Source organism: Mus caroli, unplaced genomic scaffold (assembly GCF_978045245.1).
Source record: "Mus caroli unplaced genomic scaffold, Mus_caroli_1 scaffold_18, whole genome shotgun sequence".
In the NCBI taxonomy this organism is placed as follows: domain Eukaryota; kingdom Metazoa; phylum Chordata; class Mammalia; order Rodentia; family Muridae; genus Mus; species Mus caroli.
The window spans coordinates 37,833,691-37,854,947 of record NW_028227273.1 but is presented as its reverse complement, the minus strand read 5'-3'; the positions used below and the strand labels follow the sequence as shown (position 1 = coordinate 37,854,947).

The window sequence follows — 21,257 nt, the reverse complement described above, 5'->3', positions numbered from 1 at the left end:
TGACTGTTTCTTTCCTTTTAAAAAGTTTATTTAAAAACAAGAATAGGGCCCCAGACAGTAGGGAGATAGTGAACCGCTTCCCTCAGAGGGTGGGCTCGGAGGCTGGGGGAATAGAGATTTATATATTTCTATACATATATCATTTTATAGGTTTTGTTCTGCTCTTTGTGATTTAATTTTTAAACTTTTTTTGGGGGGGCGGGACAGAGGTTAAATTCTTGCTATTTTCTAAGGCTGGCTCAACATGAAGGATCCCGATTTTGGAAAGGAAAAAGATGAGACACACAGAATGAGAGAGGGAGCGCCTCGGCATGAAGGGGATCCCCAGCCCCCTAGGCAGCCGCTGCTCTCTCGCCAAACCAATCAAATATAGAAACCAATAAAAGAAGCCCCCAAATGGAACAAAAATGGAGGAAAAAAATATTTTCACAGATGAAGTTCATATCCATTTGCTTCATTTGCCTGCAGAGAGGGAGAGACAGGAATGGTCATGGCAGGAGGGCGGCCTGGCTACAGGAGGCTGCAACTCCAGGCAGTGGGCCAAGAGGCCGGGCCCAAGCCCCCACAGGCTAAGCAGGGGGCTGTGACTGTCTGTCTTGGGGACTCCACTGGCCGGACTGCTCCTTGGTGGAGGAGAAGCAGGAGGAAGAGGAAGAGGAGGAGTAGTCTGCAGCAGAAGCCAGAGGTGTGGAAGAGGGCACACAGGGGAGAAGTGCCAGGGGGGAGGGGGACAGAGGAGGGAGGCGGCGGCTCGGCGTCACAACATTCAGATCATGGTGTCCCCACAACACCCCTGTGAGGTAGGTTGGAAGGTGGCAACGATCGTCATGCCCACTTCACAGACAAGACCGGGACACAGAGGCAAGCACACAAGAGATGGCCTTGCCAGGCAGGGAGGGCCCAGTCCCCTCAATGGGCTCCCCTCCATCCCAGCAGAGCCAGGGCCGCCTGCAACACACAGTTACTTGGACATGGGGGATAAAGATGGTGGGAAAAAAAAAAAAAGAATTAAAAAAAAGAACAAAACCCAAAATAGTGATGCTGAGAAGGGGGAAAAAAAATAGACATTTTCTTCCCAAGTGGCCAGATTTTGAGCGAGCAGGTTCAGCAACCGGTGTGGCACCCAGCACAGTCCCCACATCCTGCCCCCACCCGGGACACCCCAGCAGTTCAGAGTTCCACCTTTGCGGCCGGTGCCCCCAGCACCCGACAACGTCGCACCGACAGTGGCTACTGGAGGAGCCTCTTCCGTAAGCCTCTGCACCCATCGAGCGCTTCCCAGTGGCGGGGCTGCGGGGCTCTGGGAGACTCTGGCCACGAGCCCGAGGCTGGCATCAAGGGCACACCCCGCAGGGGAAAGGGTTTCCGGCGCTACCCACTAAGGCAGGATGGACGGTGGCCGGGGGTTGGAAGGAGAAAGGAGGAGGAGGAGGGTGGCAGTTCCCACTTGCCTGCTGCTGTCCCTGCTGGGTGGGAGGTGGCTGTGGGCCACCAGGGCCTGGGGTCTGTCCGTAGTAAGCAGCCTGCTGTCTGTAATACTCAGCCCAGGCAGCACTGTAATCAGGCTGGGAGCCAGGGGGTGCTCCAGGACCCCCACCAGTGGCCACTTGTGCTGTGGGCACAGAGAGGATCATGAGTGGCTGGCAGAAGAACCTACCCCTGACCCAGCAGCCCCACCCCATCCCTACCCAGCAGCTTACCTTGCTTCTTGTAGTACTCCTCCCAGGCCTTGGTGTAGTCCTGCTGTGGGGGTGCCCCAGGCTGCTGGGGCTGCTGGCCTGAGGAACAGGGTAGGGTGTCAGGGTAGTTGGACCCTATGCAGAAAACCCCACTGCTTCCCAGCACTGAACTTACCAATTTTTTTGTAATACTCTTCCCAAGCCTTGGTGTAGTCTGATTGGCCAGTGGGTGGAGGCTGGGGGGGCTCCCCCTGTGCAGGTGGGGCTGCAGGGGCTGGGGCAGGGCCTGGCACGGGACCTGGGGGTTGCTGGTAGTAGTGAGAGTAGTAGGCAGCCCAGGCAGCATTAGGATCTGTAGCCGCTGCAGCAGCTTTGTCTACAGGAAAAGATGTTGGTTGAAGAAGGGCACAGTAGTTGGCCTGGTGTCACCCCCCAAATTTCCTATGTGGTGCTGACACTTACTTGGGTCGTGAGGGGCAGGTGGTTGCCACTGGGGGTAGGTATTGCCCCAGCCCTGAGGCGGGTACTGGTGAGGAGGGGGACCAGCAGCACTGCAGGGGAGGAGAGAAGTGGCCATGAGAACTGGTTCAAGGGTGTGAAAACCAAAGTCCTTACCAATACCCGAAAGCTGGGGCTGACATAAAACCAAGACCAAGGTCAAAGGCAGTAGAGTCTCATGGCACCTGTCACACTGGGCTGCACACAGTCCAGTTAGAAAGGGCCTGTCCCTCTTTTTCCAGGCCCCACAACACTAAACACAACCCAGGAGCCAAGGAGTACTCACTGTGGGGGTGCCCCTGGAGGCCCCTGGTTGAAGGGTCCAGGGTTGAAAGGCCCCATGGGTCCAGCAGGGCCTGGTCCCCCAGGGCCTGGTCCAACTGGGCAGAGGGGACCCTGAGGGAAAAAGTGACAGCTTCAGTGAGCAATCCAAGGGGACAGGGCACCTTCACCAGCACCCATGAACGTACCTCTATCTTCTCCTCAATGAGCTGCTTTGCATGGTCAATCTGCTGGGGCGATCCCCGGATCACAAACAACTTGAAATTGGGGTCCCCATTGGGTGGCAGCTGCCGAGATATTTCCACAAAGGCGCCTGTCTGCTGGTTAATGGCCTTCACATTCTCCCCACCTGTTGGACCACAATTAGTGAAGGGCTGGCAAGTTCAGAGCCAGGCAGAAAAAGGGCAGAGCGTTGGGGACTCACCTCGGCCAATGACCAGCCCACACTTATGGGTAGGAATGGAGAAAGTCATCTCCCCTCCAGGAGGGCCCCAGTTGCCTTGGCCTCGGCCCCGGCCCCTGCCCCCAGGGGGCATGCCAGGGGCCCCTGGAGGACCCGGGGGCCCACTCCGAAGACTCTGGAGGAGGTCATTGATGATCCGGGCTGCATGTTCACACCGATCTGGAGGCCCCATGATGTGAGCAATCTTCTCAGGGCCGGTCCCATCATCTGACATCCACACCAAGAAACAGATTACTCAAAGCAAAGCCAGCGCCCTCAGAGATCAGTTCCTCGGATTTGCTGACTCCATGTGAACAGGCAGGAAGCTTGTCCATACTCAGCGTAACAACTTGAACATCCTCCCACCTTCAAGTCCGCAGAACTAACTAAGCAATCTTAGAGAAACTGATTCCAGAAAAGCAACTGACAAGAACTGGGCACCAAACCTCTGCAGGCACTGAGGACCTGCAAGAGCTGGGGGGTGGCACCAGTGCCTGAACCAAGGTGGCACCCACCCCTCACCTTGCTTGAACTGGATGCGCACACCGGCATCATTCTGGATCTTCTTGATCATTTCTCCACTCCGGCCAATGACTACACCAACTGAATGCCTGGGTACAGGCACCTAGGAGGCAGGGAGGCATAGTTACCTGGTGTGCCCCTAGTTCTGCCCTGCTCCCAGCTGCCCACCTCCCCGAAGCACTTGCACTCACATCAATGCCTCCACCAACTCGAGATCCGTATTCATTGCGGTCCCCAAAGCCACCTTGGTCACGTTCTCGCAGGATGTCCATCACCATCTCGCAGGCTTGCTGTGAACATACCACACTGAGCAGTGGGATCAGGCAAGTATGCTGCCACTGTACCCATCTCCTGGTACCACCTGTGAGGGTCTCCCATATCCCCAGGGAGCTGCAAAATGCCTTACAGAGCTTTTCACCCTGGGCAAGAGGCTGAAGGGCTTAGAGGGAGGCTACTGCTGGCAATAGCCAGGCAAGACTGGACAGAAAAGCCTTCCCAGAGTCCATGCTTTCTGGGAGCTCACCTGTACTTTGTATGGGTCCCCGATAATCCGCAGTGGCTTGTCCACATTTGTGTTCTGGGAGCCATCCTGAATTAAAATCATCTTCACCCCAGCCCGCTCCTGCAATGTAAGTGCCTGTCAGAGGCAGTCTTGAGGATGCTGGAGAATGTGGGGACAAGTGCTTTGGTCTGTTGCCAACACACACCTGCAGCTGCTTGATGGTCTCTCCACCTTTACCAATGACCAGGCCAGCTTTGCCAGCAGGGATCATGATCTCCTGCACTGTGCCATTCTGACCCCCATTGGCGTTGTCGTGGAACTGTCCTGGGGGGCCCCCACGGCCCCGAGACACGATGTCATCCAGCATCATCTTTGCCTTTCTGGAAAGTTAATAAGGTAGCCCTCAGCGTGTGCACTCAGCTGAGCTATCTGGTGGGTGCACAGGACCTGGGGCTGTTCAAGATTGAGAAGTGGGTGTCAAATTATCCACAAAGATCTAGGGAGAAGTCTGGTGGGAAGGACACACATAGGTGTCACTAACTCCTGTAGCAAACTAGGAAACCCAGCTGAGGACTTACTGGACAGACTCAGGTGCTCCAGTCAGAGACACACTGCGCTCAGGGAGGCCACCACTATCTGCGGAGAAGAAGAGGGGCTCAATGCAGAGAGGTTCTGCTGCAGCAGGAACAGGAAACTTCCAGAACAGCCTGCAGCCCTCTTCTACAAATCATTTCACCCTTGCTATGACACGCTAGGAAGACTGCTTCTCTAAAATCCAGTGGGGGAAGACAGAACTTGGGAGGGAGACATGCAGAGGCCAAAGCAAGAGGACTGATAGTGAAGAAAGGGGAGACTCCAGAAATCAGCTCAGGATTACTTTTTTTTTTTTTTCCCCGGTTTCCCGAAACAGGGTTTCTCTGTGTAGCCCTGGCTGTCCTGGAACTCACTTTGTAGATCAGACTGTCCTCGAACTCAGAAATCTGCCTGCCTCTGCCTCCAGAGTGCAGGGATTAAAGGCGTGCACTACCACGCCCGACTCAGGATTACTCTTTTTATTTTTTTCAGGATTACTCTTAACAGCACCAAGGAGCCTGGCTCAAATCTAAAGGGACCCCCATGTACACGTCCCACAGGAGCAGACCAAGCAGCCGGAAAGCCTGCCATTCTGCTTCCTGCAGCACTGAGAGGTGACACCATAGAGCCTGCCACCTGGAAAAGTGGTGCCTTTGCGCCCATGCCCACATTCCTCTAGACCATCCCAAATGCAAAGAGGAAAAACAAGGGCAGGGACATGGCTCAGGGAGCAGAGGTGCTGATAACCTAAATACAGTATCTGGATTCCATGGCAGGGGGAGAGCTAACCTCTGACCTCCACGTGTGTGCCATGATAAGTGCTCACCCCACACATTACAAAAATACACAAGAAGTATTTCCACTGTGGCCTCTGTATTTATGCAGGAGATATCCACACAACAGAGCCAGCTTTGCCCTGGGGTCCCAGGCAACTTTACAGATGGAGGGTCATACCTGGTGAGATCTGAACTTTGCAGCCTGAGTCCTGCTGGATTTTGTTTATCTGCTCACCACCTCTGCCAATGACTGAGCAGAAAGAAAAAAAAGGTGAAGGCTGAATAAAGACACCCAGACCAAGGCTCCCCACCAGTAGTCCCTTGGAAACCCCCTTGACCAGAGGCTCTTAGGCCCCCACCCTCATCAAGGGGACCCACACTCACTCAAGCCCACCATGCCATCCGGAACCCTATACTCTTCTGTCATTGAGGTCCTGTGGGAAAAGACACTTAATGTCAGCCTCCAGCTAGAGAAGAGACCACACAGCTTTCCTGGAAATAAAGGCCCGGTAGCCCTTTGAAGCTCCAGGCTTTTTGCTGCACACCCTGCTACTACATCAAGAACAATGGCTTCAGGGCCAGAGAGTCTAGAAGTGGCCCATGGCAATCCCATTTCCTTAGGTAAGAACACTTGAATTTGGTTTTGGAGTCAGAACTCCATATAGCTCAGGATGGCTTTTGAATTCCTGATCCCCCTGCCTTAACCTAACCTCCCACATGGTTGCCTGGTTTTTTGTTTGTTCTGAGGCAGGATATTTGGGAGGGAATCCAGGGTGAGTGCTCCATTGACCGTTTTATTGAAGTTACAGCTTCCTTACCTTGTACAATTTCATACCACACTGACAGTCCACATATCAGTAAAAAGGGGGCTTGTCACATAGTTCACCTCATTCTCCAGTTAGTATCTATTGTATTTCATGAAACTACAAACTCATTCAAAGAAAACCAGTAGCCTATCTCAACAACCTAGTCATATTCACCCCAGGCCATCTGTGGCAGCCAGACAACAGCATCCTCCACAGGTTCTAATCACCCTGGGAACATTTGACTACTCAGCCAGTGATGAACCACATTGTTACAGTAGCCACAATCTACCCCCCCCCCCCAAACACTCATGGACACGAGTGCACCCTTTTCCCCGCCCACCAGCATCCCTGGCTCCGCTTACCTGGGGGGAGGATGGATGGGTCCCAGTTGAGAACCAATCGCTGGGAAAAGAAATCCAAAGCAGAGGCTAGATTAGCATCTATCTGGGCTCCCCAACCCCAACCCATGATGCCCCCTGTTTGCACACACCCAGTGGACTTACAGTCTCCCTGGGAAGCCAGTTTCTTGCTGTCTGGCTGGTCTGTGGATGAGAGAGTCTGTCAGATGTGACACCACCCACCTGCACCGCCTCAACCCCAAAGCTGGTGCAGCATGTTCTAGGCATAGTCACCACCATTACCACATGACAGCTGAGATGGAGGGTTAGAAGGTGCTGGCCCAGAAAGGGGCAACATGCCCAAGTCATTCACCACCTCAGAGTGACAAAGCTCACTTTTTCTTTTTCTTTTGAGACAGGGTTTCTCTGTGTAGTCCTGGCTGTCCTGGAACTCACTGTGTAGGCCAGGCTGGCCTTGAACTCAGAAATCTGCCTGCCTCTGCCTCCCAAGTGCTGGGATTAAAGGCCGTGCACCACCACCACCCGGCTGACAAAGTTCACTTTTAACACATAAACATTAACATCACAGGGTCCTCTTCCAGATTAGAGTCAGACTTGCCCAGGAAACAAATGTCCTGCTTAACAGCTACCTGTGCCCTGTGTTGGTCTGTAACAGGGAAGGAGCAATCTTACCTACCACTCTTCCTGTCACAATCGACCTGCCCTTCTCTCGCTATCTGGTACTTTTTTCTTCTTTTTTTTCTGGTTTTTTTTTTTTTTTTTTTTTTGAGACAGGGTTTCTCTGTATAGCCCTGGCTGTCCTGGAACTCACTTTGTAGACCAGGCTGGCCTCGAATTCAGAAATCTGCCTGCCTCTGCCTCCCAAGTGCTGGGATTAAAGGTATGCGCCACCACCGCCCGGCTCTTTCTGGTTTTTAGAGACAGGGTTTCTCTGTAGAGCCCTGCCTGTCTTGGAACTCAGAAATCTGCCTGCCTTTGCCTTCCAAGTGCTGGGATTAAAGGCGTGCACCACCTCTGCCTGGCACTAGCTATCTGATACTTAAGGGTGGCAGATGGGACAAAAAGCTGGGCTGGCTCCCCTGTCTTGAAGCCCCACTGGGACAAAATGCTACTCTCAGCCCTAGACCTCCCTTCTCAGGTGAGAGCCAGCTGCCATCGCCGCAGCCGCCACCACCACCGCCGCCGCCGCCGCCGCCGCCGCCGCCACCACCACCACCACCACCACCACCACCACCACCACCACCACCAGTTACCTCCATCTTCCAGCTGTCTCTTTTGGCCCCCAAAGCCAAAATCAGGAGTGTTGTTATTCACGGTGGTAGCAGCATCACCTCCGATTTTGGCTGCAATCTAGGGTGAGGTAGAAATATAGATGAGTTACCATCCCAAGTAACTCTCAAGTCTATCTCCAGCTTTGGCCTGGAGTGGCTCTCCCTGATTTTGAGGAGTGTGGGCACAGACATAGAGACTCTAGAAGCTTTTATGAATGTCTCCCAAGTTTTCTAAGAACTATAGGCTCCCTGTCCCCAATATAGTCAGGATCTGTGACCACAAGTACAAAAGGAACAGCAGCCAAGGAAGACAGGGATTCCTGGACCACCTCCACAAGTGGCCTGGACAGCAAACAGGACTTCAATGTGGTCCCTACAACCTTCCTGTCTTTTACCCTAGACATCTTTACAAAATCATCCTGAGACATCTCAGCCAAGCTTCTACCTTCAAGGCACCTGACATCCCAGTATGACCAAAACAAAAGCCACTTTGGGGCACACAGAGTTTCAAGTGCACAGAGAACATGTATACATCACCCCTAAGTCATCAAACACACTCCAAATCCTGAACTCAAGATCTGGCCTATGCTATTATAAAAAACAAAAAAATTGTGCTTACCCTTGACAGGGAGCGTCATCTCAACTGACATCACTTACCCATGGGAAGCTGCCTCTTAAGACATTTTGGGGGATGACCAGAAAAAAAGCATGCTAAAGCCCATCCCACCCTGGAGGAAGGCAGAGATGATAATGAAGAGGGCAGTAACCCAATGGGTCCTCCCACCTAGGGAGGAGCCAGTCCTTAGCCCAGAGGCCTTGGGACAACCCCAGGATAGCAGCATCTGTGGTAAGCCTGGCCTATCCAACTCTCAGAATGTACCCGAGTGGGGTTGTGAGCAAGGCTGAGCCAGGTCACACCAGCACATAACACTCTTAAATGCTGTCATCAAAACAAGGCATGTTCCCAAAGACAGACAATACTTTTGAATTCAAGCAGTAAAAAGCAGGATCCTGTGTCCACCTTCCCCACCTCATCCCAAAGCCCAGACTCTCTAACAAAGGGTCCTCTCTTCATCAGAAAAGACTTCTCCCAACCCCTTACCAAATCCCTTCCTAGGGAAGGTACAGAAATGGGCCAGGGGACCTGTTTTGATTTGAAAATAGGAGTAATGGTGTATAAAGCAAGATCCTCTAAAAGGGAGTTGAATTTCTGGGTGGGTGCAAATGTGTGCTAAGATGGGCCCCCCTCACTTTCTAAGTATATGGCCAAGCTCAGTCTCTGTGCAAACCTAGGACTCCGTCTTGGGAACTAATATATTCTGAACCCTCAGGTCTCTGAATAGCGGTCTCCACCATCCTGTGATACAACTTTACAAACCCTGAGAAGCCCTTGGGCTCCAGGGTTCAAAGAGGGGTCTCACAGCATCTCTGACCCCATCCTTCATGAACTCAGGAATTGCTCTTACAGATCTGCCTCAGTTTCTAGGACCCCATGAGTCCTAAGGGGGTGCCTAAGTGAAAACCCAGGAGTGATTCTTGGGGACATCCTCGTAACATTCAAGCTCAGGCCTTTGGAAAACCAGGAGACCTCTCCAAATCACAAACAGTCTTGGACTTTAGAGTGGTGCTCAGAATGCAAACCCTATATCTTGAATGGAAATAACGGGTGCAAGCTAGGGGTGGTGGCTCTTGGGAACACTGTCCCGGACTGCAACCTTTATGGGTCCTAGAGGAATCCTCTAGTACACCCAGGAAAAAAATCGTGGGAACTCCAAAGCTGCAACCCTCCTAATAGAGAAGACCTGGTGCAAGTACAGGGGTGGGTCTCAGGGACCCCAAAGGCTGCAAGCCCTGGTATCCAAGAGAAGTCGTCCAGTGCAGAGTCTAGTTTTCGGAGATCCCCCCCTTCAGCGCACCCTCAACTCCACGCACGCAGAGGGTCACCCTCACACCGTGACGGCCCCAGACTCCCCGCCCCGAGCCCGCCGCCCACGTGACCCTCCCGCGACCCCGCGCGCGCCGCTGCCCCCTCCCCCGCGCGCGCGCACGCGCCCTCGCGGCCCCCTCACCTGGCGGGCCCGCTGCACGGCGTCGGCGAAGGCGTCCTTGCGGATCCCAGGGCCGCCGCCACCGGGAGGCTGTGAGGGGCCCCCGGACGCGCCTCCTCCACCCGGGCCGCCGCCGCCAGGGCCTCCGCCGCCCCGGTCTCCCGCGCCCGGCGGGCCCGGCGGAGGGCCTCCTCCCGCACCCGCGGCTCCTCCGCCGCCGCCAGCGGGAGGTGGCGGGCCGGGCGGGGGACCTCCGGTGTTGTAGTCCGACATGGCGCGGCGGGGACGGGCTTGGTGCGGAGGCTTCAAGCTGAGGAGGCGGCGGCGGCTCAACGCGGGAACAAGGCCTCGCTCCACACGGCCGCGGAGCACGATGGGAAGCCAGCGGCTGGGAAGGCGACGGGGAGGGGGGGTCGCGGAGGGGGAAGAGGGGCACCTCCTCCCGCCACCGGCTTGACGGACGCCGCGGAACAGCCAGTAGTATACGGCTTCCACTCTGCGCCCGCCAATCGTGGGCCGTAAATACGGGCGACCAGTCAGAGCTTCGGAAGATGCAGGGGGCGGGAGGCGCGGTGTGACTGACGAAGATAGGATTCAATAAGCCCAGGGCTGCTGGCGCTGGGCGGGCAATTGGAAGTCACGCGAGAAGTCAGGAGGCCCAATGAAGCGCGAGTTCCACCTTCTCGAGGCGGCTCTAGGATGAGAGTGACGGCTCTGGTCAGTCACGTGGCCTTGAGGGCGGAGCCTATGAAAGTTCTCTGGGATGAGCTGGGAGGGCGCTGGGCAAGATAGTCGTCAACACCAGCTAATGAATACACTTAGGAGGCGGTGCTTGCCAAGATTGGCAGTCATTTGATCCAGTCCCCGAAGCATTTTGGATGATGCGCTTGGATTTGGACGTGACTTTTCTCAGAATCCTTGTCCTCTGACTTCTGAGCCAATGGCTGAGCGACAAGGGCAAGCGTTCAATGATTGACCCCTCTATGGACGAATAGCAGTAACAGAAGTAATAGTGCCCGCTTGCTGAGAGCCAGTGAAAGCGCTTCTGCATTGGGGTGGAACCCGCTACCAGACGGCAGGAGCGGATTAGTGGGAGCAGAAGTGAATGGCAGAGGACGTGGGAGGTAGTGCTCAGCTGCCGGAACTATGGGCAGGACTTTAAGTCAGCGCCCCAGCAGCCTGGCTTGGGGAGGCCTTGCCCGTGGCCTGCTCGAAGCCTTGGGGGGTGGGGGAGTGGTGGTCGGCATTTCTATAGGTTAGTGGGTGGCCCGAAATTGGGTGAAGATTTTCCCTCAAAGGACCTTCACTTCCAAGACTCACGGCACCAACTCCTCAAACTTCAAGCCTATTCCCAACCGCGACCCAGGCCCCCCACAGGGGTCCAAGCCTCCTGCTCCCAACCCTGGACTAAGAAGGAACCCCAAGTTCCCACAGGAGTCCAAACTTCCAGTTGCCACCCTGGGCCCAGAAGTCCCAGGCCCATTTACCGGAGTTCAAGACCCCTAGCTCCTAGCCTGGACCCCAAAAATCTAGACGATACACCCCAGCTCCCCACCCAGAACCAGCTAATCTCAGACACAGACATCCAAAACTATCTTTATTCATTGTCTGCATCTTCTCTTGAACAAGCCTGCAAAAACCAGGCTGGAATCCCAACTCAGAATCCCAATTGGAGGACTCCCGGCACTTTTCTAATCCTAGTCCTGGATGGTTTTTGCAAACCAAAATGGCCTTAAAACCTGAGCCTTGGAGTGCTTTTTGAGACTCAGGGACACTGGGTCTTCCATTCTCTTCTTGTTCAGGGCAGGTCATCTGCTCAGGACTTGTACACCCAGGGTTTTCTTCATGGCTTCATACACCAGGTAGCTGATGCCGCCTGCTGGCAACACCTTCAGTAAAGTGGGTGTCATGCCTCTGTACAGCCCCGGCCAGCCCTGCTGGCTCAGTATCCTCTTGAAAACTCCCTGCATGGTGGGGTTGGAGCCTTCCACAGTGTCTGGGGATAGACATAGACAAGGTCAGCACTGGGTATGATGTGAGATTCACTGTGAAGGATCTGAGTTACACTGAGGGAATTCTGTAGAGATCATTTGGTTATTGTTATATATGTATGTATGTTGACATGGTATATGGTGCAGATTGGCCTAGAACTCCATATGTAGCTGAGGCTAGCTTTGAACTCTTGCTTCCCTTGCATCTCTACCTCCTACTGGAATAACAGCACTACCACACCCAGTTTACGTGGTACTGGGGTTTGAACCTGTGCATATAAGGCACTCTGTACCTTGAGCCCCAGCCTCAAAGTAGCTGAGGCTGGCTTTCCAAGTGATGGGTGATAGGCATGTTAATTTGAGGGCTAGGGTTAGATTGGGGGTGAGTATAAGCTTTGGTGGGTTCAGTACTTAGCAAAGGTATTCTAAATGGGTTATAGAGAGGCTGAAAGTTGGTGGGAAAGGTGAGAAAATACAGAGAGCTGGAATGAGGCAAGGAACAGCTATGTGTAATGGCTCCTGGAGCCAGGCTGACCTTGAGCCTGCATCCTTGTGCGCACCAAAGTCAGTGGGTAACTGGCCATCTGGCCACAGGTTGTGGACAGTGTTACAGACGACAGGCTGACGAGGCCACTGGGGTCCTTCATGTCCCTGCCCAACTTCTGCCACAGGCACTGGAGTAGCTGCGAAAGGAGGCAAGAGTGCTCTTGATACGGACTCAGAGTCAAGACAGGCATGGTGGTGCACACCTTAGTCCCTCCACTGTTGAATCAGTGGCTGGTGGATCTCCCAAGTTCAGGGACAGCCAAGGCTGCATACTAAAACCCAATCCCATAATCAAAACCAGCTGGACATGATGGCACACACCTTTAATCTCAGCAGTAGGAGGCAGAGGCTGGAGGATCTCTTTAAATTTGAGGCTAGCCTCCATGTACATACTGAGTTCTAGTTCAGACAAGGCTACATAGTGAGACCCTGTCTTAAAAAACAACAGGCTTTGGAACTCTGAGTTCAAGGGCAGCCTGGTCTATAGAATGGGTCTCAGGACAGTCAGGGCTATACAGAGAAATCCTGTCTGGGGGTCAGGGGACCAAACAAAAACAGTGGGTTGGAGAGATGGCTCCCAGGTAAAAATCATTTGTCCCTTGCAGAAGACCCAAGTTCAGTTCCCAGCATCCAAATGCTGTCTTAGTTTAAAAAACAAGATTTAAGAGAAGGAACAGGGGGCTGGAGAGATGGCTCAGCGGTTAAGAGCACTGACTGCTCTTCCAGAGGTCCTGAGTTCAGTTCCCATCGACCACACGGTGACTCACAACCATCTGTAATGGGATCTGATGCCTTTTTCTGGTGTGTCTGAAGGCAGCGACAGTGTGCTCATAGATATAAAATGAGAGAGAGAGCCGGGCATGGTGGTGCACGCCTTTAATCCCAGCACTCAGGAGGCAGAGGCAGGTGGATTTCTGAGTTCGAGGCCAGCCTGGTCTACAGAGTGAGTTCCAGGACAGCCAGGAACCCTGGCTCAAAAAACCAAAAGAGAGAGAGAGAGAGAGAGAGAGAGAGAGAGAGAGAGAGAGAGAGAGAGAGAGAGAGAAAGCTACAGGCTGACCACCAAAGCCATGTTCTCCCCTCTGGGGACACACACCTCATAAACAGCCAGGTCGGTGCAAGCATAGGGGATGATGCCCAACATGTTGGGCAGGTAGCCTCGGTATAGGGCTCGGGTGCCATCCCGTTCCAAGATCTGCCTGACACAGTCCAGAAGCCCTTTATACTGGCCAGTGAAGCGAAGGGTCAGCCGAGTCTTGAGTACCTGGAGTGGGAGGAGATCCATTTGGTTAAGCACTTTCTGTCAGACCTGTCACACACTTGTAGGTGGAGGTATTGTCAAGGGTTCAATTGTGCATAGGCCCCGTGAGATAGGCCACTTATGTAGAAAAGAGGGAGCCACTAGCTAGGTTCTCACTCTAACATAATACCTGTGGCTTTTGAGCTTTTAAAAGATTAAACCCAGGTTCTCTGCTAACACACCCATCATATTGCAAACACTGCGTAGGCTGGAGCAAGAGGATCATAAACTTCAGGCCAACCTGCACTACATAGTAAGACCCTTTCACAAAAAATAGGCTGAGGCTGTGGCTCTTTTGGTAGAGGGCATGCCTGCCTACTATAAAGCCTTGAGTTTCATCCTAGCACCCCCACAAACTGGGAGTGGTGGCATATACCTGTGATCTCAGTACCCAAAAGTAGAAATGAAACAGGAAGTTTAAAGTCATCCTGTTATATAAGGGGAGATCCAGTTTAGCCTGGGCTACAGTGAAACCCAGCCCTGCTCCTTCTTTTGAGATAGAGTGTGTTACTATGTGGCTGTGGCTGGCCTGGAACCCACTATGAAGAAAGACCAGGCAGACTTCAAACTCTCACAGATTCTGCTTCTAGAGAGCTGGGATTAAAGACTTGTCCCACCACCTTGCCAAGCCTGAGAAGCTGTCCTAATGAAACAAAACAACACAACAAAAACCAAACTGGCAGTGGCGGTGCACACCTTTGACTCCCAGCACTGGGGATGCAGAGGCCAGGATCTCTGAGTTGGAGGCCAGCCCAGCCTGGTCTACAGATTGAGTTCTAGGACAGCCAGGGCTACACAGAGAAACCCGGTCTGGTGGGGAAGCAGATCAATCATGGTGTCTAACTGCAATCATGCCCCAAGGCCCAACCAAATTTCTACTCTGTGTTTGCTTGAGGAGGGGTCTGAAGTAGCCCAGGCTGACCTCTAGTTCACGATGTAGCTGAGGAGGACTGAAAGGTCAAGATTATCTTCACATACATAGTGAGTTCAAGGCCAGCTTGGGCTACACGAGACTTAATTTCAAAAACAGAACAAGAGGCTTGTGAGATGCCTCAGTGCATTAAGGCATTTGGTCCAGGCTCGATGACTGAGTTTGATTTTGGGACCCACCTGGTAACTCCAACTCCTGGGTAATCTGATGGTCTCTTCTGACCTCTGTAGGCATTGCATCCAGACATATAAATTGACATACCAAAAAAAAATTCACACACACAAAAAACCAAGACAAGGGTGACAGAATGTAGTTAGTTCAGCAGTTGAGCGCTAGCCTACCATGTATAAAACCTTGAACTTAATCTTCATTGGTGTTCCTGCCCCACAAGAAAAGAGTCACCCTTCATATGAACACATACTACACCACACACACACACACACACAGAGAGAGAGAGAGAGAGAGAGAGAGAGAGAGAGAGAGAGAACCAGAAACAAAAACTTAACTTCTAGCTGGTAGCCGGGCAGTGGTAGCGCACACCTGTAATCCCAGCACTTGGAAGGCAGAGGCAGGCAGATTTCTGAGTTCAAGGCCAGCCTGGTCTACAGAATGAATTCCAGGACAGCCAGGGCTACACAGAGAAACCCTGTCTCGAAAAACCAAAAACCAAACCAAAACAAAACAAAAAAAAAAACCAAAAAACAAAACAAAACAAAAAACCCCCCTTAACTTCTGATATACAAAAACGTCTCCAATTTCATTTATTTTATTTTTTTGAGACAGGGCTTCATTCTGTAGGTCTACTTGTTCTGAAACTACCTTTGTGCACTAGGCTGGCCTTCAACTCACAGGCAAGCTCCTGCCTCTGCCTCTGGAGTGCTTGCTGGTTTAGGGGTGTGGCCACCCTGCCTGACTAAAAGTCTACAAGTTCAACAGGTAACTGGGAAGGCAGTATGACTGTCTTTGAGGCAAGGAACTGGAAAGGTGGGTGGTTTGGGGAGGGGAGGTGTCTATAAACCTTGGGACACATACGTCTTCACATATCTGTCACAGCCTGAGAGAAAGGACACGAAGCCCACGAAGCTATGCACTGTTGTGGTAGAAAAGGCAGCCTTGGGAGGGTCACAGGGAAGAGAGATCCTGACAAACTCTAGGCAGGACTGGGGCTGACTGGGAACTGCTAGTTGCCTTTGGACTGATCCTCAACCTCTGTAAAAGTAGATTGTGCTGGGGTGCAGTGTGCACACCTGGAGGCAGGGGGGGTCAGGGGTTTAGGGTCATTTGGCTACATGGTGTGATTAAGGCCAGCCTGGGCCACATTTAAAAAAACAAACCAAAAACCAAAAACCACCCAAAGAGATGCATCACATTTGTAGCTCGTGTGTATGTATGTATGTGTGTGTGAACTTGAGTGCTATAAGAAGGTTTGTAAGTAATCTCAGGACCTTAGGAAAGTACATAGCAGATCTGTAGGATTGTTGGAGACAAGGGATGGGCCATCTGGAGTGACAGATCAGTGCACGACACAGTGAGGAAACGGAGGTGCAGGGCTACCGTGGTGGCTCGGTGATGAGGGCTTCCCTAGCCTGAAGGAGGCCTGAGTTCCAGCACCAGAGAGGAAAGGAATGAAGGGGAAATCTGGCTTTAGTGTCTAGAATTGTAGCACTTGGGAGGCCCAAACAGGACAACAGGCCTGCTGTTCTAAGCCTTCCCATGTTACAGTTTGAAAAGTGTGTCAATGAAACAAAAGAGAAGGAGGAGGAGGGGGGAGGACCATGAAGGAGGAAGAAGGGAATAAGAAGGAATGGGTGGGGTGAGTTGAGGAACAAAGAAGGTAGAAGGGGAAGGAATGGGGGCTGAGGACCCAGAAGAGTTCCAGCCCCCAGGAGGTGGCTCTTCTGGCCTCCGTGAACACCAGACATGTACATGGTGCACAGACATACATGCAGGCAAAGTATCCATACATATAAAATAATACAGAATAATAAAAGAAAAAGCAAGGCTGAGCAGTGGCAGCCCATGGTTTTAATCCCAGCACTCTGGAGGCTGAGGCAAGCAGATCTCTTTGAGTGCCAGGCCAACCTGGTCTACAGAGTGAGTTCCAGGACAGCCAGGGCTACACAGAGAAACCCTGTCTCAGGGGGAATACAAAACAAAACAACAACCCCCCTCCCTCTCCCCAAAAAAGAAGAGCAGAAGGGTGGAGGAAGGGTGAGAAGAGAGCAAGGAGTAAGGAAGGGGAGAGAAGGGAGAAGAGGGGAAGGGAGGCGCTTGAGTGGGAAGAGGAAGAGGAGGAAGAGGATGGAGGGATGTAAAAGGTGGGAGAGGAAGGAGGGCAGCAGAATAAGGAGGAAGTAAGGGGGTGCCCCAGAACCAGTCCCCTCCTCTGTGCTTCTGCCTTACCTCCATGGGGTTTATGAGCGTCTGGGAGACGGCCACAGCCAGGGAGCCTGCGACGACCCGTTCCTGGAAGAGCTGGGATGAGTGCACACCGTAGAAGAAATTCTTAGACTGCAGGGGGAGTGGGTGTGAGAGAATCGCCTGCCCCTGTGCGTCTGGGGCGGGTGGAGGGGTGTCTTGCACTCTCGGGGCTTGATCTGTGGCTCACCTGCTCACACACAGAGAACTTGATAGCGTACTCCGGGGCGATCTTGAGCACGTTGATGCCATTGCCCCGCCAGAGGGAGCGGACGCCGCCCTCCTGGACCAGGCTCCGCAGTCCACTCAGCAGGTTTCTGAAGTTGCTCTTGGAGGAGTACACCTGGGGAGGAAGAGGGGTAAGCAGCCCTGAGAGCCCGCCAGGTGCCTTCCTTAAGCCCCTTACTTAAGTGGGTTTCTAGGCGAGGGCTCCACTTCTGCCCACGCCCCCAGACGCTCACTGAAGGATTCTAGGCTCCACCCCTGAGCCAAGCCTTTTATTTTGTATTTTGACACAAGGTCTTCTCTCTAAAATTGAGCTGGCCTTGAAGTGGAGATCCTCTGGCTTCAACCTCGGGGATAGCTAGCATCACGGGCTTGTGCCACTAGGTAGATTTCATCTACTTGGTATATTGAGTCAGGAACATTGTAGTTCAAGTTCTTTCTGGGCTACTTACTGAGATGCCTGGAAATTAAATGTGACAGGAGGGCGGCTGGTGGGACAGTTAGGGCTGGTGGCTGGGACGATGGCTCAGGGTGCAAGAACACCTCTTGCAGAGGAACCTTGTCTGTTCCCAGCTCTCACACAACCACCCATAACTCCTGTTCTAGGAGGATCCAGCGCCCTCTTCTGGCATCCAGCAGCACTACATGTACACAGTGCACAGATACACAGTCAAACTCAACCATATAAAATAAAAATAAATTTTTCAAAAGAAAGGAGGTCTGGGAACGTTGCTTAGCAGTGAATGCTTATCTGGTATGCGTGAAGCCTTGAGGCCCATCTTCATCCACCCCCAGCAAACATTTCCCAGCAAGACACCACCCACGACCCACATATCTTCAAACCTTTCTACCTAGTCTCATGATAGCCTCTGTGCCTGGAGTTCTCTAAACCTAGCCCCAACTTGACTCTACTTCCTGTCCCCATCTTCCACAACTTCAGCCTCAGCAACAACTTTTTAAAAAATATTTATTTATGTATATGAGTACACCATTGCTCTCTTCAGACACACCAGAAGAGGGCATCAGATCCCATTGCAGATGGTTGTGAGCCGCCATGTGGTTACTAGGAATTGAGCTCAGGACCTCTGGAAGAGCAGTCGGTGCTCTTAAGCACTGCGCAGTCTCTCCAGCCCAGCAACAAGGTTTTTTTTTTTTTTATTTATTATATGTAAGTACACTGTAGCTGTCTTCAGACACACCAGAAGAGGGAGTCAGATCTTGTTACAGATGGTTGTGAGCCACCATGTGGTTGCTGGGATTTGAACTAAGGACCTTTGGAAGAGCAGTCGGGTGCTCTTACCTGCTGAGCCATCTCACCAGCCCAGCAACAAGGTTTTGAGAGCTCTATGTCTAGCTCCAGTCCATCCTGAGTTCCATCAACTCCGTCTTTACTGTCCTCACAGAGGGTCCCAGTCCCATGGACAAACCTGCATATACACCCTGGCTCTGTCCAGAGGTGCTGTCCCTGTGCGAGACACTGCCCCAGCCATGGCTCCAGAGAGCAGAAACTTCCACAGGGTCCCCTTGTTTTCCTCTTCCAAGACATCCACAGGGACCCTCAGCTGCTCTCCCGTGTCCAGAACCTGCAAGAACAGCCGCTGCTTGGCCACACTCAGTCCTAAAGGAGCTTGCTCTCTCTGGAGCCCTAAAGGAGCTGTTTCTGTTTGCTGCCTCAATGTGGACAATTCCTTGGAGGGGGTGATTAGGTGGTGTTTTTGTTTTTGTTTTTGTTTTGTGGCAGGCTCTCACTTTGTAGCTCTGGCTGTCCTGGGACACACTGTGTAGATCAGGCTGGCCTCTAATTCACAGAGATCTGCCTGTCTCTGTCTCCTAAATGTTGGGATTAAAGGCATATGCCACTACCACCCAGCTGATTTCTGACTTTCTTAATGATTTACTTTTTGTTTGTGTGTGAAGGTATCCAAGAGGAACAGAAAAAGACACTGGATTCAATGCCTCTGGAGTTACAGATGGTTGTGGGCCAGCATGTGGTTGCTGGGAACTGAGTTCTTGTCCTCTGTGAGAGCTCTTAACTGCTCCAGTCTGTTTCCCTATCTTTGTGCGTGTGAGAGTGAGAGAGTGCATGCATGTGAGTATGTGTTACTGTGTATATGTGAGTGTGTGTGTAGTGATATGTGTGACTTTGTGTGTGTGTCAGAGAGAATGCATGCATGTGAGTGGGACTGTGTGTGAGAGAGTATATGCATGTTTGCAGTGGCATGTGTCTCTTGTGTGTGTGTTTAGGCCAGAAGTTGATGTGCAGGGTCATCCTGGACCACTCTCTACCTTATATGTGGAGGCAGAATTCCTCATTTGAGCCCAGAGGCTCAGCAGTTGATCTGGTCTAGCCAGCCAGCTTGCTCCCCCATCTCTGTTTCATTTCTGTGCTGTTGGGGTTACAGGTGGCTGTCAGGCTTGCCCAGCATTTACACAGGTTCTAGGGTTCTGAAGTCCAGCCTTATGCTTTGGAGTGTCAGGCACTTTGTCTCCTTAGCCAGCTCCTCAGCCCCAGCCTCCCTCTCTTCTCCCCTTTCCCCTTTTAAGACAGGGTCTCAAGTAGCCCATATTGGTCTCTAACTCACTAAACAGTCAAGAATGTCCTTGACCTTTTTTGATGTTCTGCCTGCAGCTTCCTGAGTGCTGGGATAACAGGTGTGAACTACCACAAGGTCTCACACATGGTCTCAGTGTAGGTTGTTTTACTCTGTCTGGAGGGAGGTGCTCTGTGCCATATGGGCCTCAAAGCTTTTTCCCTTTGGTCCAGCCTGTGCCATCTCACTCCCCAGACTTACCTGCTACGATGGAGGATGCTCAGGATTGTTCTCACCCACATGTCCAAACATACTCATACATATGTGTGCCACCTGGGTTCCATGCTTCAGAAGGTGGTAGGGTAGTGGGGAGCGAGGTGGGGGTAGGGCAGAGTGGAGCTTTCCTAAATAAGGCCTTGACCCTCTTAAGCAAGGTCTGAACCTTCAAACGAGGATGCTGAGTTACCTCGAGATGGAGATGGACTCCCATAGCTGCTGAAGGATTAGGGTCCCCGTCTCAGTGTCCTCTGGGGCGTCTATCTGGCTCCCAGCTGAAAGTGGCTGGTTATCCAGCCTTGCGATTTAGGGGGGAAGGGGAAGATGAGGTCACAAAAGTGCTTGTGAGCTCACAAGCATGATGGTAGGCAGCATGGCTGACCCTGTCTTCCCATAGTGTCCACATCTTAGTTCCCATGGCTCAGGAAGAGCCAGTGTGGTCCTCCGAATGGTACCTAACCAATAGTTATTTATTCATTTGCTTTGTTTTGAAACAGGGTGGCATGTAGCCCAGACTGGTCTCAAACTCACCAAGTAGGTAAGGATGAATTTGAATTCCTGGTCCTCCTGACTCCAGCTCCCAAGGCAGGAAGCAGAATGGAGTTAGTGCTGAACAGAGACAGAACTTTGGTGTAGACAGATGGAGAGTCCCGGAGATGAGTGTTGGGGATAGCTGCAGAGCCTAGCAGATGAGCTCCACGCTGCCACATCTGCACACAATAAAAATGCTTTAAAAATTCTTTCTTTTCTTTCTTTCTTTCTTTCTTTCTTTCTTTCTTTCTTTCTTTCTTTCTTTCTTTCTTTCTTTCTTTCTTTCTTTCTTTTTTTAAGGTAGGGATCAGTGGGACCGGGTCTCATGTAGCCCAGGATGACGTTGAGAAAGACTCTGAAGTTCTGATCCTCCTGCCTTTACCAGTTCATGCTCTGTACCACCTCACCCAGATTTAAGGCCCCACCGACCCCCCCCCCCCCCATGTGTGTGTGTTTTAATTGGGGCTGGAGAGATGGTTCAGTTGTTGAGTGCATATTGCTTGCAGAGGACCTGGGCTCAGTTCCCAGGACCCATGCTGGGTGGCTTGCAACCACTGTAACTCCAGATCAGAGGTATCTAGTAGTTTCATGAACACAGAGACATGAAGCATAAATGTGTGTGGTGTGTGTGTGTACATATGCATTGTGGTGCATGTGTGGAGGTCTGAAGACAATTTTGTGGAGTCTGCTCCATCCTTCCACTTGCATGTAGATGCCTGGGATCTGATTGAGGTGGTCAGGCTTGGGTAG

At 52.2% G+C, this 21,257-nt stretch overlaps 2 protein-coding genes across 2 annotated transcripts; both read right to left on the bottom strand.

Moving 5' to 3' along the window:
* Nucleotides 1–992: 992 nt before the first annotated feature.
* Khsrp (KH-type splicing regulatory protein) lies at nucleotides 993–10,223 on the bottom strand. Its single transcript, XM_085833123.1, has 18 exons — nucleotides 9,780–10,223; nucleotides 7,693–7,789; nucleotides 6,584–6,622; nucleotides 6,443–6,482; nucleotides 5,659–5,708; nucleotides 5,453–5,524; nucleotides 4,504–4,561; nucleotides 4,131–4,305; nucleotides 3,947–4,045; nucleotides 3,615–3,713; nucleotides 3,424–3,526; nucleotides 2,884–3,129; nucleotides 2,648–2,808; nucleotides 2,464–2,573; nucleotides 2,142–2,230; nucleotides 1,855–2,055; nucleotides 1,701–1,778; nucleotides 993–1,612 (listed from the first exon to the last, which is right to left on the bottom strand). The coding sequence occupies exons 1-18, from the start codon at nucleotides 10,029–10,031 to the stop codon at nucleotides 1,335–1,337; spliced, it is 2,247 nt and encodes a 748-aa protein (XP_085689249.1). The 5' UTR covers nucleotides 10,032–10,223; the 3' UTR covers nucleotides 993–1,334.
* Nucleotides 10,224–11,308: 1,085 nt separating this feature from the next.
* Nucleotides 11,309–20,679, bottom strand: Slc25a41 (solute carrier family 25 member 41). Its single transcript, XM_021149428.3, has 8 exons — nucleotides 20,508–20,679; nucleotides 20,167–20,274; nucleotides 18,597–18,752; nucleotides 17,135–17,287; nucleotides 16,930–17,037; nucleotides 13,392–13,559; nucleotides 12,285–12,432; nucleotides 11,309–11,754 (listed from the first exon to the last, which is right to left on the bottom strand). The coding sequence occupies exons 2-8, from the start codon at nucleotides 20,188–20,190 to the stop codon at nucleotides 11,567–11,569; spliced, it is 945 nt and encodes a 314-aa protein (XP_021005087.1). The 5' UTR covers nucleotides 20,191–20,274; nucleotides 20,508–20,679; the 3' UTR covers nucleotides 11,309–11,566.
* Between the last annotated feature and the right edge of the window lie 578 nt (nucleotides 20,680–21,257).